The 17,135-nt window shown below is 37.7% G+C and overlaps 1 protein-coding gene across 2 annotated transcripts in view; it reads right to left on the reverse strand.

Moving 5' to 3' along the window:
* Window positions 1-16,596, reverse strand: part of LOC111347384 (uncharacterized) — a 28,977-nt gene extending 12,381 nt beyond the window's left edge. For both annotated transcript variants that reach the window (XM_088732140.1, XM_088732139.1), the window contains exons 1-3: window positions 16,492-16,596; window positions 11,838-12,380; window positions 4,494-4,625 (exon numbers count right to left, since the gene is read on the reverse strand). In XM_088732140.1, coding sequence (XP_088588266.1) covers window positions 4,494-4,625; window positions 11,838-12,380; window positions 16,492-16,567 — 751 coding nt within the window. In that variant the 5' untranslated portion in view covers window positions 16,568-16,596. The remainder of the gene's footprint in view (window positions 1-4,493; window positions 4,626-11,837; window positions 12,381-16,491) is intronic.
* Window positions 16,597-17,135: the final 539 nt, after the last annotated feature.

Raw genomic sequence — 17,135 nt, forward strand, 5'->3', positions numbered from 1 at the left:
CGAACCACTGACCTCTGCGATACAAGTGCAGCGCTCTACCAATTGAGCAGGCCGTTAAGTTGATTGTTTTCAGGTCTGATTTTCGCTATTGCTTAAATAGCGCTATCTACTGCGAGGATCGTGCATCATACGTAAACATATACAGAAAAGCCTGTACGATAGCTTGAATTTGCATACATCTACACTTCAACTTTCCAGGGAACAATTAGACATAAGCCGTGACGGAACTTTTGATGACAGCCCATTCGCCGATACGCCTGGCCCCTTGCCGGAAATTCTTGCTTTGGGCAAGTCGTAATCGGTTAGATGTGGTCAATCAGTAGATTTGGGCGGACAATCAGCATACAGCTCTAAAAGCGCTCTATGTTCTTCTTGCGCGAGGAACTAAAAAAAAAGCACTGAAGTCCTTGAAGGTGTAAGGTATGGGGTCATCAAGAATGCTTAGCAAAGAGGTTGGCACGGTAGAAAGGATGGAAAATAGCTGAGCTGCTACGAGAAGAGGGGCGAACGATTCAGAACACCTAGTTAGATTTCAAGTTTTCAAAACTTATCATTGAGGGCTTAATGAACTCCGCTCCACGATACCTAACTGAACCCCTTAGGGAAGATATTAAGAAGCAGCTATAGAACATGCACCCGCAGGCGCAACCAGCCAAGCCGGGATCGTTACTTTTTGTTCCAGTTGAGGAGGTGAATGAGTCAGCTTATGATGAGATCACCGGCAAGATGATTAAAGAGGCAGCACAAAGAACAGAAGGCGCTGGCGGTCCCACGAACGTAAACGCAAATAAATTTCAAGGGTCCTTGCTAAGCAGTCATTAAAGAAGTCTGGCTCCAATTTGTGAAACGATCTGGCATCTCTGATCAGCCGATTCTACACAGAATAAAGAAGCAGTTTCGAAAGGAACTGTGGTGCGGCGTAGGTCTGGGTAGCAAGGAAATTTGGTTTTATCAAGTAAGTGACGAATGACGAAGGGCTAACGCTTGAAACGTCAGCTTTTAAATTCCTTACGGTGGCCAATTTACATTATTAACATACATTGATCCTGTTACTATTGAGCCGATCCTAGCAAGTCGTCTTATCCCGCTGGATCAAGGTCACGGTGAAACTTGACCAATATGGCTGGGAGAGGTGATAAAGTTGACGAGACAACATATACTAGAATCGTGTGCCTCGCTTCAGGCCTACACTGGACACAAGTCCGAGAGCAAGGCAGCGGCCCACGCAATAAACAGCTTATTCCAGCACGATGAAATCGATGCAGTTCTGCTGGAGGATGACCCACCACCCTTCACCACATCAGAGCTCTATGTCCAGCGTTAGCTACATTTGTAATCAATACTTCGTAACAAGGATAGTACAGAATACTACCGCGGCGGTTCTTTTAGCTTTTTAAAAATTCGAGCGCATGAAAACGATGAAGGCCGATTAGCAGTCACGGAAGAAAGACTACATGTAATATAAGCAGAAGTTTTAAATTACTTATCTTTTCTCTATATTTATGCACTCCAGTTGATAATTTGCTTTGAAATCGAGCAAATGTTTCTCATCACCTCTATACTGGAAAAACATTCAGAGGCACTGAGAATCAGTTTATCCCGAAAATAAATGTGGTTCTCGACGGAATACGTGATATAGAGGTGAAGCTCACTGATTTCGTAGGTTCTTTTGTTTCAACGCTACTCTAAGAATTTTCCTTGAACAACTCGTTGTTAGTGTAAATTCGAATCCGTTGAAGTCAAAATTGACCTTGAATACGTTTAGGCTGTAGTAACGAAGAATGAAACTACATGAAGTGTAATTGAAACAGCACAGGCGTTGCTCGCTCATTTAGTGGTTCTCTTAGCCACTTATTGAATTCGCACTGGTTGATGTAGCCATATAAAGCACTTAATCTAATCATGTTTGTATAAGTCTGGTTATATTCGTCGAGACGAATGCACAGCTCTCTTCAAGCGAAATCCACAGGGACTTTGTAGAGAGGGTTGATAACTCCGTTATGGTTGTTTGATATCATGGAGCGTTTACATTTCATTATCATAATTATGGAGGAATGCCAAACTAATTTTTTGAAGAGCTTGCTCATATAATTTACCATGGTGTATCGCGCTCTTGAATAATTTGAACATTACCGTCTAGTTTACTCTGTCCTGGTTCTATAAGTAGCGTATGACATTTTTCTATAGATTTCGCATGGCTGATTTGTAGAGCCAGTCATTTGAAGACTGATTTCCTTTTCAAACTTTTTTCTTCTTCCCATCCGTCGACTCTGTTTGCTTTTTCTTGTCAAACGTATAGAAACCAAATCAAATTTCAAAGGAAACCATCGAAACAGTCGGAGCAGAGTCCTTTTATGAAAAATACACTTACAGTGTACGTGTTTGATCATGCTGTCAGCTTATATTTTACAACGATGGATTCAAAGTATGAATAGTAACACCGAAAGCAAACAGCAATAGTGTGCAAAAAACGGTCCCAATAATATTGCATAGATTTCAAATTAGAGCAGATACGATCGAAAATGTTTAGTAAGGTTGAAATTGAAATTTTATAAGGTGTTTGAGGAAAAGAGCTGACGGAAGTTTTTCGGTCTGTTTGTTTGTTTGCTTGTTTTTATTCCGATGTAGCAAAACTTACTGGATTTATTTTTTGGAAGGAACTATGTAGGAACTATGTAGGAACTATGCAGTTCATATTTTCAAAACAAGAATAACGACACTTACAACACAAAACAAACGAACGAAAAAAATCGTCTTACATAGCTAATTGCTTTACCACGTAAAACTAAGATATTTTTATTTCAAGGGGTCAGGACTGTTTTTATAATTTTTCTTTTCAGTGAAAAATTCAGCATGATGCGAAGGTATCAAAAAGACACCGCCGAAATACGTTTTCGTGACGTCACAGTAACTGGTCAGTAGTCATCAACTTTAGGCTGCCAAGCGCTTCTATATGTTTGTAAACTGAGTTCGATGTAGACATCGGCCTTTTCCGTGATTTGAAGTTGGAAAATATGCATGATACTCCTCCTTGTTTGTTATATTTAATCCTTTGAATGGGTTTTTAATACTAAAACCATGTCTTAACAAATAGCAGTAGAGGGGAGTCATTTTGTTTGAAGTTGTGTGCTGTTTGCTGACTTAGGCTGGCCGTCCAGTTACGAAGCGCGATCTTGGTTCTTCAGTCGCCCTCGCCTTCAGAATTGTCAAAAACAGCGATACTTATCCAGAAAAAGCAGGAGATTAGTTCTGTAAGCTACTTTTCCAGCGAGTCTGAAGACTGGTTGGATTTTTAAGTGTTATAAGCATGAAGCGATACAGGTAATTATTGTGTTGTGAAAATATTCATACACTCACTTTTCGCCGTCGTGCGGTGCCTTTTCATTTTGGTAATTATTCGCTTGAATGAGAATTTTACCTTTCTAGACTGATTTTTCGCCATTCCACCCTTCTCATTTTCTTTTCCTTTAAGAACGGGTGAACGAATGTAAGTTCATCACCCACCATCACCAGGTCATCAAAATAGATCTTTTCCGGACATTTCTAATTTCGAGGAAAGCTGATGCTCATATAGTAGTCATAATATTGATAATTATCCTCATGTTCATTAAAAGTGGTGTCTATTGGCAGACAAGGAGCTAAAGCATTTGATCGGATATTGCTGTAGTATCACATAACATGTATAACAAAGGTATCAAAATTTATGCTCATCGGAACGCACAAGTGTATTACTGCGAGAATATTTCTAATGCCTTTCGTAACGAATTGTCATCGAAATTAAGGAAAGAAAGATGATAATATTTGTAGCCATTTCCGGACCCTCGAAATGTAAAATGGTCGAAGAATGATCTTACCCCAAATGCTTTACATAAAAGATGTTCCTTTCCAGTGGTGGTAAAGGGACTTCTCGTCATTTTTTTTTTCTCTTATTGCGCGTGCAAAATAGCTCAGTAAAACGATCGAAATATTATTCAAATTTTGTTGGACTCTCCTAAATCCGAACTCTGCACATCAAAATACGCTTTTTAAAATGTTTATCGTTTCTGGAGTTTTTCCTTTTTGTGCAAGAAGAAGCACAGGACGTAGACGCTTATCAAAAATATTCGTGACAGCAGACGAGAATGTCATCAAGTGACTTAGAAGAATCACGCAGTGATAGTGATAATAGTAATTATAGTAACGATAACAGCATTGACGAAAATAATAATAATGATCATTATAAGAACAATGCTAACCATAAAAATTCTAATGACAGTAAGAACGATCATGTGGTATCTAAGGATTATTCGGCCAAAACCTATGAGAAATGAGGCAGGAAAGGGTGGCTTTCATTATCTTGACCCATCGTCCCCTTCCTATCCCCCTTTTCTTGTTGTTTTTTCATTTCTATTTTGGAGGTGTTGGGGGGGGGGTTGCATTGTGACATCTGACAAGAAGCGAGCGGTACATTAGGGATATATTAAATAATAAACTTTCAAGGAAGTAAATCCCACCTTCTGAATGCATCTCATGCCGATCTTCAGTTTTTGTATTCGTCATTTGAGTTCTGAGTGAGGTGGCTGTTGTCTTTGTCTTTAACAGCTGGCGGGTTGAAGCAGGTTCTCTACCTTCCTCAATGAAAATATCTGCTTTCGATGAAACAGTGGAACAATGAAACAGTAATGAATAAATAAATAAATGAATGAAATCAATGAGACAGCACAGGTGTCACTCACCCGTTTATTGGCTCCCTCAGCCATTTATTGAATTCGCTTTGATTGGTATTACTGTTTATAGCACCTCATCTAATCGCGTGTGTGTAAGCCAAGTCAATTCGTTGAGAAACTGGATATAAACTTCAGTTGAAAGAAATCCACAAGGACTTTCATTTGTAAAGAGGCTGAGTAACTTATGGTTATTTAGCATCATAGGAAGTTAACCATCCCATCTGGAAACTCGATTTTTCTCTTATATTAAAAATTGTTTATTTCATCTTAAGGACGTTAACACGATCATTAATATAGAAACTGCCAAATAAATTTTTGGGAGTATTCAATCGTGATTTACCTGAATGTCGCGCGTTTTTGAATAATTTTAACATTATTGTCTGATCTGTTTTGATACGCATTTGTTCAATCGTGCAATCAAATCGACTCTAGACCTGCTTTTCCCAAATTAAGGTTTTCAGCTTGGAAAATATTTCCTTAAATTCTGGCTATGTACGCTACAGTTGCGGTGACTAAGTTCAGAAAAGACTTTGTATTGGACGATGGCGATGATATCGAAGCTTGCAATAACGACAGAACTAGCGGGATGAATCCGCTTTTTCCGTTTTTTTTTTTTTTTTTTCTTTTTTTTGTTGTGCGTGTGTGTGTGTTGCAGCTTCTGTTTTAGCAAACTGAAGCACGTGGTTCACAAAAATAATTCTAGGAAGTCTTGTAACCAAAAATAAAATAAAAAATTACTGGCTTTAGATCTGTTCCTTAAACACCTTATAGCAAATCAGAAAAACAGTGCGCGACTGTCGACTCGTGCTAAAGATGCGATTATATTTAGATACGCATCATTTAGATCAAAACACACTTCGCATGGGTTATTTTTCCGAAACTTCTTTTATTCGATTAGCATATTTCTGAGGGATGAATTAAGGTAATATTTATGTGTGCAATGGGTTCTTATCGAAAGTTTTTTTTTCTTTCGCGGTCAAAATTCAATTTGTAGGAATTTCGAAGCCTGCGTCACGCACCCGCTCCGGATGAAAAAGAAAAAATTCCTATTAATCAATGTTATATTTGTTTCAGCCCAAACACGCTGTGTCGGCGACGGAAACATTCTAAAAACATTCACAGGGATTTTAGAGTATTCCTTCATATTCATTTGCCATAGGCGAAATAACTCTTCAAGTTGGCTCTTTGTAATACCGTGCCGAGACCTTTTCAAGTTATTTTCGCGGGAAAAAGTCACATTGTTTTTTAGCTGACAAGTACATACGAAGAAACGCTTTACATATATCATCAATCTCTCTAATTCTCGCCTATAACTTTGCATACCAGTTGGATTGATCTGATCGGTATATAACAGTGCATTTCAGAAACCATCTTTCATCGTGGCTGTTTGATTGAATCATTTTTTATGGCTCTCTCTCAGTTTAAGAAAGGTTTTTTTTTTTTTTTTTTTTTTTTTTAAATAATTTTATTGGCATTCTACTGAGTTACAAAAGTAATAAACGAGAAGTTACACGTACAAAAAAATTGCCAAAAGGGAGTAACGAACGGGACGTGAGTACCCATGCAAGGAAACTCCCTACAGAATAAAAAATAAATAAATATTACAAAGTTTTAAGTCAGTGCGAATGAGTTCTATGGCAGGAACAGTCTATAAACACTGACCAGGTACACGGTTTGAATCTGCAGCTACTTGAAAACAGAGCAAATGGACGTTTCTTTATCAGTTTATGTAATTACCTTGTATGAATTTGTACCTACAATCCCTATGAATGTTTTTAGAATGTTTCCTTCGCCGACACAACGTGTTTGGGCTGAAAAAATATAACATTGATTAATACGAATTTTTTCTTTTTCATCCGGAGCGGATGCGTGACGCAGGCTTCGAAATTCCTACAAATTGAATTTTGACCGCGGAAAAAAAAAACTTTCGACAAGAATCCATTGTACACTTAGATATTAGCTAAATTCGTCTCTCAGAAATATGCTAATCGAATAAAAGAAGTTTTGGAAAATACGATAACCCATGCGACGTAAGGTGTTTTGATCTAAATGATGGGTATCTAAATATAATCGCATCGGTAGCACGAGTCGACAGTCGCGCACTGTTCTTCTGATTTGCTTGTCAGTTTGTTTGCCTAAAATGAAAGAGTGTAAAACGGTTATTATATGAGATAAATGAAGAAAGGCCACTCTTGTTGTTTATACTTGTCTGTCATTCAGTTTCGGGTGAAAAACGAGTATTTAACCGCTAAGAATAAGTGGGTTTCACTCAAAATATCGAAAATAGTTTTTCCATTCTGGAACAGCGTTTTCACCATTGCCCATTTCGAAAACACGACCCATTTCGAAACACAATAGTTCTGGAAAGAATTAGAGTCTTGCGGGATGGAGAAATGAACCCGCGACTCAAATTAATCTTTCTTCTTCGTTTATGAAAAATGAAAACGCATCTCGAATTACGTTTGATTAAACAATAAAATAAAAAAAAAAAAAAAGAAAAAGAAAAGAAAAGAAATCGGGGTAGGGAAATCAGTGAAACGTTTTTTTTTCTTTTTTTTCTTGGATTGAGTCTGACAATTTCTAATTCAGTAAAGCCGGGACTAGCGCAGTGCGATGCAAGCTATCCACACCTGAAATAGCTGTATCACATCGATCACCGCCGCCGGTTTCATCTGTCACTTTCAACTTCACAAAAGGCCGTTGTTGGGATTTGGCATTTGTCCTGATTTGACTCATTTGGCTGTTCGTTTGCAACTGTATTCGGTTAAACTTAAATCTACTTAAAACCTGTCCGAAATTAATGTATTTACTTACATTATTCTAGGTCATCGAGAAGAAACGTTGGTCGACTCTATCACGATATCGAAAGCCCGCGCTGAACTTCGTCGAAGGACGAAAGAAAAGAAAAACTTCATTGGCAAACACACTTTTTAAACAGAAATGAAGTTCACCGAGAACTTGAACCCGAGAAGACTTCAAATGTGTGACATTTATTGCTTGAAAAGCCATGTGCGAAGAAGTACTAACTTCTGAATTTTTGTTCGTAATGGCGGCCGTCCAAAAAAAATTTCTGGTTGAACTTTCTCAGGAGAGGAGTACGATTAATAATGATATTTGCTGTCAGATGCGATTATTAACCGTACGATGCACGATTATTAGTCTAAAAGCTCGTCAAACACGACTATTAAAGATGCAGTCACGATTAATAGCCGTACTTTTCATTTATTTATATAATTGTTTTCATATAAAAATATGAATCGCCTTGCGCTCTTTTTAAAACTGGATGGACAATCACCAGATTAAAATGCGGCGAGGTTGATGGCGTCCGCTATAACAGATAAATGTCAATTGGCCTTTCCAACACACATTTCTAAACTATATTGTGAATATGTGTAAACGTAGGTATAATTCCAGTTCTTCTCTCGACTTACTCCGAGAAACTCCCGTTTAACAGGTCCTTAATTTTAGATTTTTACATGGAGGTAAAAAGAAAGGGAACGAAAAACCATGAAGAGATAGGGAAAAAAGAGAACTGGTTTTTAAATAAAACAGGTGTTTATTAATTTCCGGAGTGTTTTTTAATTTCAGGAATGAAAAATTCAACGATTATTTGTCGTAATGTCCTGAATTTAAGATTATTAATCGCAAAGGGCTTCACCTACGATTATTAGTCGCAAAGAGTGTACTATTGCGATTAATAATCGCGGATGAGCTTTTCTCAAGAAAAAAATTCTCAGCAGGCATCGTAAACTGATGCCAGGTTTACACATATCCACAATATAGTTTAGAAATGTGTGTTGGAAAGGCCAATTGACATTAATCTGTTAAATTATAATTTATATAAATAAATGAATAAATACATATATTAACAGAATTCAGAAAAGTGCTTATCATGACGAGCTTTGCCCACCGAAAAAAATTATGCAAATTAGGCTAAGCCAGATCTGAGTTCCGCCTGGCAATTATTAACTGTAAGAGAAGATCTCAGTTCGCGCCCACAACACGTTCAAAGTGTTGCGGGCCAAATCATCGTTCGGAGTAGTGGGGTTAGCCAGGATTCCCGACCTCGTTCACGTTGTGTTCACGTTCGGTCTAATAGCTGGTCTATCTTCTTCGTAATAAAACAATCCCCGACGAACTTATTAAATCTGCGGGATTTATGACTATCGTAAATCTGGTGAACTCCGCCACACTAGACTTTGAGCCCGAGGGCGCGAAAAATTTATCTTTTGGCGCCAAACTCAGTCACGACTCCGAAGAGCTCGCTTCCTAACTTACCGAAAGATCAGCTAAAGTAAATTCCCTTGGAGTGGAACTGTAGAAGCTTTGAACACGGATTTCTCATCTCGAATCAGCACGGAGTCAATTTTACAGACCCCTTTTTTCTACCTCAATGTTCGTACCTTGTCGTGGTGAGGTGGCTTCAGTGCCTCAATGACCAATTGCAATACAATTCCTTTAAAGAATTCAGCTTCAGTTGGTGGGCTGTATTTTCTGCGAGGTAGAGACCAGACTAACACGGACTTTGTCATTGTAGTTATTGTTATGATTATTATAATTATCATTGTTATTAATGATTTTGTTATTGTTATCATTATCTTTATGATTGTGATTGAATCATTTTCAAAATGAAATAGGCTGCTCAATGAGGATGGCATGCTGAGGCAAGTAGATTTTCATTTATTTACCCCCCTCCCCCCAAGTAGAAATTCAAGTGTTTCTAATAGTTTTTCTCTTCAATAGATTGTTAAAATGCAGAAGATTTTGTAAGACACATGGTACAGAGGGCTTGTCTTAAGTAGTTGTTTTCTGATTCAAAACCACCCTGCCTAGTTCAGGTTTTGTCAATCACAAAATTACACGCCGGGTTATTAGTATTCCTTGGGGATCTTCCTATATTATCATAAATATCTAAGACAAGAGGTCTTTTAGCTAGGTAATCTATGTTAAAAATCGCGCTGTACAGCACTTAGAATTATTTTCCTCACTCATTATTTTTCTCACACTGCAACTTCGCGTACTACGCAATTATTACTACGCAGTCATATCTGGTGTCCAACTGGGAGAAGAGCTTGTTACTATTTTTGTTTTAGAGGTGAATTGCGATTTCTTGTATGTCCCCTATTTCGTCGAAGAAAAGCTCGAACAAATACTGAAAGTAATGAGTAAGGCACTATGAACAACTAGTGGAAAGTGACAGCACTATCGAGCCAAACTGAGAAGTGTTCTTTAATGATTTTTAACATGAACCACCAATTCTTACTATTTCTAATTTCTGCGTTTTAATAGACTTTGACATGTTCTTGAGAAGATATGAAATCGGTTAACGCTGTTGTTCCCTTCTAAATTATTTTGGTGGAAGCGCCTCAGAAGACGCTGGTTTAACTAAAACCATGTTGGGCGACGTTGCATTTTGACTTCACAACCCGCAATTAAATTTAATTTTAACAGCTATTCGAGTGTGTGAAGAACGGAAAAGAGCAAAATTACATACCATCGGCCTTTGGATGCACGGACGAATTAAAACTTTTCTACAATGCCAGTTATCCATTGCTTGTAACTGATAGACCTTGTCCTTACTCTTGCGGGAGGCCGTACGATCTGTTGTCCATTGTAGAACTTTGCAAACTTAGCGCACTCTGCCTCTAGCGCAACAATGAAACACTAGAAAAGCTTACTTGGCTTGGAATTATAAAAATTTCCTTTCTTAAAAATTGAAGATTTTCATGGTTTTCGTAACTTCGTACTTTTCCAAATTTCCTCTTTTGCATGTTATGCTGTTTTGCATTTTCTTCAACCTAAAATTTAGTTCAGCGTCGATCATTTATTATCCTTAGAAGAAAATATTCTGATCTTTACGTTTAACTATAAAATTGCTTTGGCTTACATTGTGCGCATCAAAGGAGTGTTAAAGTAAACATGAGTTGATTCCACGCGAGGGTTTTACCTGGAAAAATGCCTGCACACGAGTGACACCGACATTACCGCGTGTCCCTTTCTGGAAAACATTCGTGTTATGACAAGAAAGGTCAGCTTAAGGGTTTTGGGTTACCCAAACTATGCAATTTTGACGCCGAAAAGTGCCAAAAAGTAATTACAGAAACCTCATCCGCAACACTTTGAACGTGTTGTGGGCGCGAACTGAGATCTTCTCTTACAGTTAATAATTGCCAGGCGGAACTCAGATCTGGCTTAGCCTAATTTGCATAAATTTTTTTTCGTGGGCAAAGCTCGTCATGATAAGCACTTTTCTGAATTCTGTTAATATATGTATTTATTCATTTATTTATATAAATTATAATTTAACAGATAAATGTCAATTGGCCTTTCCAACACACATTTCTAAACTATATTGTGAATATGTGTAAACCTGGCATCAGTTTACGATGCCTGCTGAGAATTTGTTTCTTGAGCAAAGCTCATCCGCGATTATTAATCGCAATAGTACACTCTTTGCGACTAATAATCGTAAGTGAAGCCCTTTGCGATTAATAATCTTAAATTCAGGACATTACGACAAATAATCGTTGAATTTTTCATTCCTGAAATTAAAAAACACTCCGGAAATTAAGAAACACCCGTTTTATTTAAAAACCAGTTCTCTTTTTTCCCTATCTCTTCATGGTTTTTCGTTCCCTTTCTTTTTACCTCCATGTAAAAATCTAAAATTAAGGACCTGTTAAACGGGAGTTTCTCGGAGTAAATCGAGAGAAGAACTGGAATTATACCTACGTTTACACATATTCACAATATAGTTTAGAAATGTGTGTTGGAAAGGCCAATTGACATTTATCTGTTATAGCGGACGCCATCAACCTCGCCGCATTTTAATCTGGTGATTGTCCATCCAGTTTTAAAAAGAGCGCAAGGCGATTCATATTTTTATATGAAAACAATCATATAAATAAATGAATAAATACATATATTAACAGAATTCAGAGAAGTGCTTATCAAGATGACCTTATTGGCTCACTACCAAGATCCAAAGTAATTCTTCTATCTAATATTTGCAATATGTCAATGAATCATTTAATTATATTGCTCGGTGTAATAGACTATCGAGAAAAGGAATAAATTTCAATACTACTGACCCAATCCTAGTCCCACTTTCGTGTATTGATGGTCTATTACCTGCTTCATCTCTACATTCACATATGAATCCTGCGTCTTTGGAGGATGTAGAACAGCCGATATCATTATGGCGTCCATAGTTCTTACTCCCACTTTCTTGCATTGATGGTCTATTTCCTGCTCCATATTTACATTCACATATGAATCCAGCGTTTTGGGCGGTTGTAGAACAGCCGATATTATTGTAGAGCCCGTAGTTCTCAAGATAATTTTTATACATTTGTGCGCAGTTCTCTTTTTCGCTGTCAGGCTCTCCCCTTGCCCAAGGCCAGTTTCTTTCATCGGACACATTTAATGTGCTATTATCACTTAACCATCTCCACTTTCCAGTTGATGTATCTTTCCTTAAGCCTATAAAGTATTCCATAGTGTTCTTTCTTTGGATAGTTTGGTTCAGGAAGTTCCATTCCTCAAGACTCTCAATCGAAACAAGATTACATATAGACCTTTCGCAGATTCTTTTGCTTCTCAACCAACTGTCCTTGTTACTATCTTTGCTCTCATAGAAAATGTACGTGGAACCACTGCAGTTCTTCAGGTAACCTAATGGTACAATTTAAAAAGGACATACTTCATGTGGAGAACATTGACCTTGTCAGTCGATAACGCCTTGGATAGCTGGTTTAGGAGCAGAAAGAAATTGCTCTGAGTACAATGTCCTTTAACATGAAATAGCATCCAAAACTACAGGGGCCTTCCAGCGTAGGTGAACTTTTATTAAATTGTATTCGTATATGAACAGTATTTTTCGGTAACTATAGCCATAGATGGAATAACCTGTTTTTTGTTTTGTTTTTGTTTTTTATTTTTTATTTTTTGCATTTTTCATAGGGGTTAGAGAGGGAGAGGGTATGTGTGCAAATAGTTTCATACGAAGAATACTTGCTCTGTTTGTTGTTGTTGTTGTTGTTTTTTTTTCTTTTTAAGTTCCACTCCATAGCAACCTTTTCCAGTTATTTCTAGTTCTTTGTACATTTTGATTTAATTTTACATTTGGATACTAAGCACTCATCTTTAGAACAAGTATATTAATCATTTTTTGTAGCTCTATTTTAAAACTAGCACATCAGAACTATACAAGCCCCTAATTTCAGGTTTGCTTACAAAAACGTGGCTGCGACAATGGTAGATTTAAAACGGTTTCGGGGTGTCTAAGTACTGTGATATTTCAAGTGTGGTGGTCCGTTCAAGCTCAAAACCAAATTAGAATTTCTACTAATTGGAGGATACAGCGCATCCTATCTTATTTACGCAAGCCTACTTTATCGCCAGCTTTCAGACGGATACAAAATCGAAAAAAAAAAAGAATAAAAGTTTACTTTAGTTTAGTTTAGTTTAATTCAAACGCCACAAGAATGGCAGGAGAAAGGAACAGAATTTTCGTTCCATTTGACACCTAAACCCTTTTTTACCCACCCATCCCACCCCAGCGAGGACATCCATCGCACAGTAATCTCGTGCGTGGGAAATTAACGTCTCCTACCCCAACCCTGCAGGAGACGGGACCTCCATTTATCGTCCCTATCCGAGAAGACTAGAAAGTCTAACCATTGGCAGATATTATTACAAAGGCAGCACTTTCTTCTCAGTTAATTAAAGACCCTGAGTGTTGGTCCGGCCGGATTTTAACTCACGACCTCCTGCACAATAGTCCGGCGCTCTACCAATTGAGCTAGCCGGGAGGCGGTTAGCTCAATTGGTAGAGCCACGCGAACTCGACATTTAGCTGTTAATCTAACCATCTTCCTTATCAGCATTACTTTTTACAAGATTGGTTGCAATTGGCAAGAGGACCACGCAACCACGCTTTTCCCATTTTACAAATCAAGTGCCTCCCACAATATGCTAAAGCAATAAAAACCAAATCGCTTGCAAATAACTGTATGATCACAGTTTCATGCACTTCAGTTAGCACCTATAAAAAAATAATTTCGTTCAAGCCTTGCTACGACGAGACCGTCAGTATGAAAAGCATGCATGCGTAACAAGCACGTTTGAATATGTGATAATTTGGATATATCAACAAAGTTGAAATGGCAAACTGGCCACCGTAACGATTACAAAAGCTGACGTTTCGAACGTTAGCCCTTCGTCGGAGCAAATAGAGGAATCGTGGGTTGTGTGTGCTTTTAAAGGCAGAAAATGGAGCTACGTTATTGGTGGGAACATGGCAACGAGAAAAACAAGAATAAATCTGTGGAATGAAAAGCGTTCGTTGATCCCTGTGGGATTTAGACTGCCGGTTTAAAAGATGAGCTTTTTTTCAAGATTTTTAAAGCTTTCCGTGTTACCTAAGTGTAAGGAAAGACCGCAAATTGCTATATGTTTCTTAGAATGATTAGGTAAATTAAAATGCCTAGCGACTGGTTTCGATGTGTCCTTGTCATTCCTTTCCACGTCTCGAAGGTGTTCTCGGAATCGGTCACCTAGTCTTCTGCCTGTTTCGCCGATGTATATCTTTTTGCAATAAGTGCAAGTTATGCAATAGATTACATTGGAGGAGGTGAACGTGAAGTGATCGGTGATCTTAATGGATCGTTTAGGTCCCGATATTTTATTAGTGTTGTGAATGAAAGCACACGTTTTGTATCGGGCACGAGCGCATTTAAAAGTGCCTTGTTGGTCATTAGTCTGAAAAGACCTTCTGACCAAAAAATTGCCTATGTTTTTGTCGCGTTTGAATGAAATGAGCGGAGGCTGCGAAAAGATAGCGCTTGTCTCTGGATCGTTTTGAATTAATTTAAAGTTTTTAAGAATGATGGATTAAACTGAGTGGTTGTGAGGGTGAAACGTGAGAGTGAATGGAATGCGGTCGGAATCTTCGTTATGCGACGTTTGTAGTGCTGAATGTCGATCAATAAGTTGGGCGCGGTGGTAACCCGCTTGGACGACAGAAACAGGGTAACCACGTTTATCGAAAGACTGGCACATTAACTCTGATTTGTGGTGGAAATCAGAGTCATCACTAAATGAACGAAGAGGTCTTAGAAACTGAGAAAAAGGAATGGAATTCTCAACGTGAGATGGAGGAGAAGACGAATATAACAAGTAATTATGCGAGTCTGTAGGTTTGTAATTCACACTAGTGCATAAACCGTTACCTTCAATTGAAACTTTGATGTCTAAAAATGATAAAGAATTGTCAGAAATTTCCCAGGTATATTTCAGAGCCGGGTGAAAAGAATTGACTGCGGTTATGAATTGAGTGAGCTCCTCTTTGGTAGAGGATACAATCGATACAATCGTCGATGTATCGGTCGTAGAGTTCAGGTTTCGATCCGTTGTATTGGCTGAAAAAGTGATGTTCGACAGAACCTACAAAAAGATTAGCCCATGGCTACACCATTGGTTTGTTTGAAGAAGTTGTTTCCGAATGAAAAACAATTGAGTGTGAGCACTAGTTCGGCTAAGCGTACTTATTATTTAGGCAGGAATCAAGTATCAAGTTTATTTTCCACTCATTAAACGTGAGACGACCTTCAGCGGCAAAATAAATGAAATGATCAACAAGTGAAACTTTGCACAGCACAACCACGTTTTATCGTACTGTCATTTTAATTTTTGCACTTTTGTTCTGGTGACTGCGTTCATGAAAGTCCTCTGTGACGAACAATATATTCCTCTAGGCCCTATATTATATTCATCAAGTGGGGGTGCCACTAAATTCACTTCTTAAGCCTGCAATTCTTCTTCTTTGTTAATGAAATTCACGCTAATATGACCTTAATAGTTCGATCATGTAATATTGGTGCCGCTATGGCAAGTCCTGCGCTGAGTTGTATTTCACATAATAAAAAAGTGCGAATGTCTTTTTGTAATGGTAAACGGTCTGGTAAAATTGTATTTCTATCTAGATGTATATGCACGACTATTTTCATTAAGATCCATCAAAACGAATATCGATCGTTGCCTGAAAGTTGATATGAGGCCATAATTTAAGCGCTCGCAGCCTTTTGATAGTACTATAACTAAAATTTATAATACTTTGTTACAAGTATCGATTTGCAGTGGTAATCCTCACGCTGCTGATACCTTTTTATACAAATGCTTAAAAGCAAGAGTAGTCTATTTCTTTTGCTTAACTGAAAGCCAAAATTAACAGTAATGGTTTAAAATCAAGTGCCACACTTGAAAATGAACAAACTTTGGAAAAAATTGAGGAAAGAAAAGGAATTTAAGATAGATAAACACATAAGAACGAAACAAAAAAATAGACAAAAGATAAAAAAAAATGCTCAATTATATGTTTTACTTTATACTATAATTTCGTTTACTCTTATTCACTTTTATTTTAAGCCTCTGACCGTCAGCGTGTTGTGGATTTTATTGGCGCCTATAAGACCCTTTTGTCCATTATTATCGTTGCTCTCATATTATTGAATAGATTAATCATAAATTCAAGATGAATGATGTAGTTGATCGCACGTGGCCTGTGTTCCTATTTTTTCCCTTTCCATTCAGATACAATATTGATCATAACGTATAGAAGACTTTCACGGCTGAAGAGTACCCCAATTCAGGAACCACCCCAAATAATACATGGAATACGATTTTTTCTCAAAGCCATTTTTTTCATCTTCAGCAATAAGGCAGTTACGACTGAATTAAATAGTGAAATACGTAGCTATTAATTATAACTAAATAGTTAGCTTACCAACATAGGCAATTACGTATATGGTCCCACTTAGCACAAGGATAGCAGAAAATACCACAGAACTGGATTTTTCCATTCCAACAAACAGATGTTACCTGCGATCCGCACAAGCATTAAAAGCAAAATATTTGGTAAACCGCGGTATGATATGGATATTAGACGCTTCAGCTCTACCCTGACAGGTGATTTCGCTCAAATCGCGCCAAGACGAGGCTTTCACCACTAAACACACACGTACGTGCATCGATCACCCATAAATGTCACGAATGTAAACTGATATTAATCAAGAGGTTTACTTATAAGAAATTAATAAGAATACAGTCCATGTTAGCCTCTAGTGACATTATTCTTGCCGGCATAATTCGTTCAAACCTTGTTCAGCTCAAGTTCTTATTGCAATCTCATAGTCTTTTTGGTCCCCCGATGACCCGTTTACAAACACAGCAAGGGAAATCGGCAAAAGCATTGTAAATAGGAAAACCAAAGTTTGTAAGTTCCACGCAGTGTTCCCCTCTAGAAGAAAGGGTAAATTTTTCTTGTTGTGTTTAACTGAGCCTCTCATTTATATCATTTAATTTCAGTTTTTTTTTTCTTATCTACTCGGAAATCTATGCAAATCCCTATAATAAAAACATCTTGAAAAG

The sequence above is a fragment of the Stylophora pistillata genome, chromosome 9, assembly GCF_964205215.1.
Source record: "Stylophora pistillata chromosome 9, jaStyPist1.2, whole genome shotgun sequence".
In the NCBI taxonomy this organism is placed as follows: Eukaryota; Metazoa; Cnidaria; class Anthozoa; order Scleractinia; family Pocilloporidae; genus Stylophora; species Stylophora pistillata.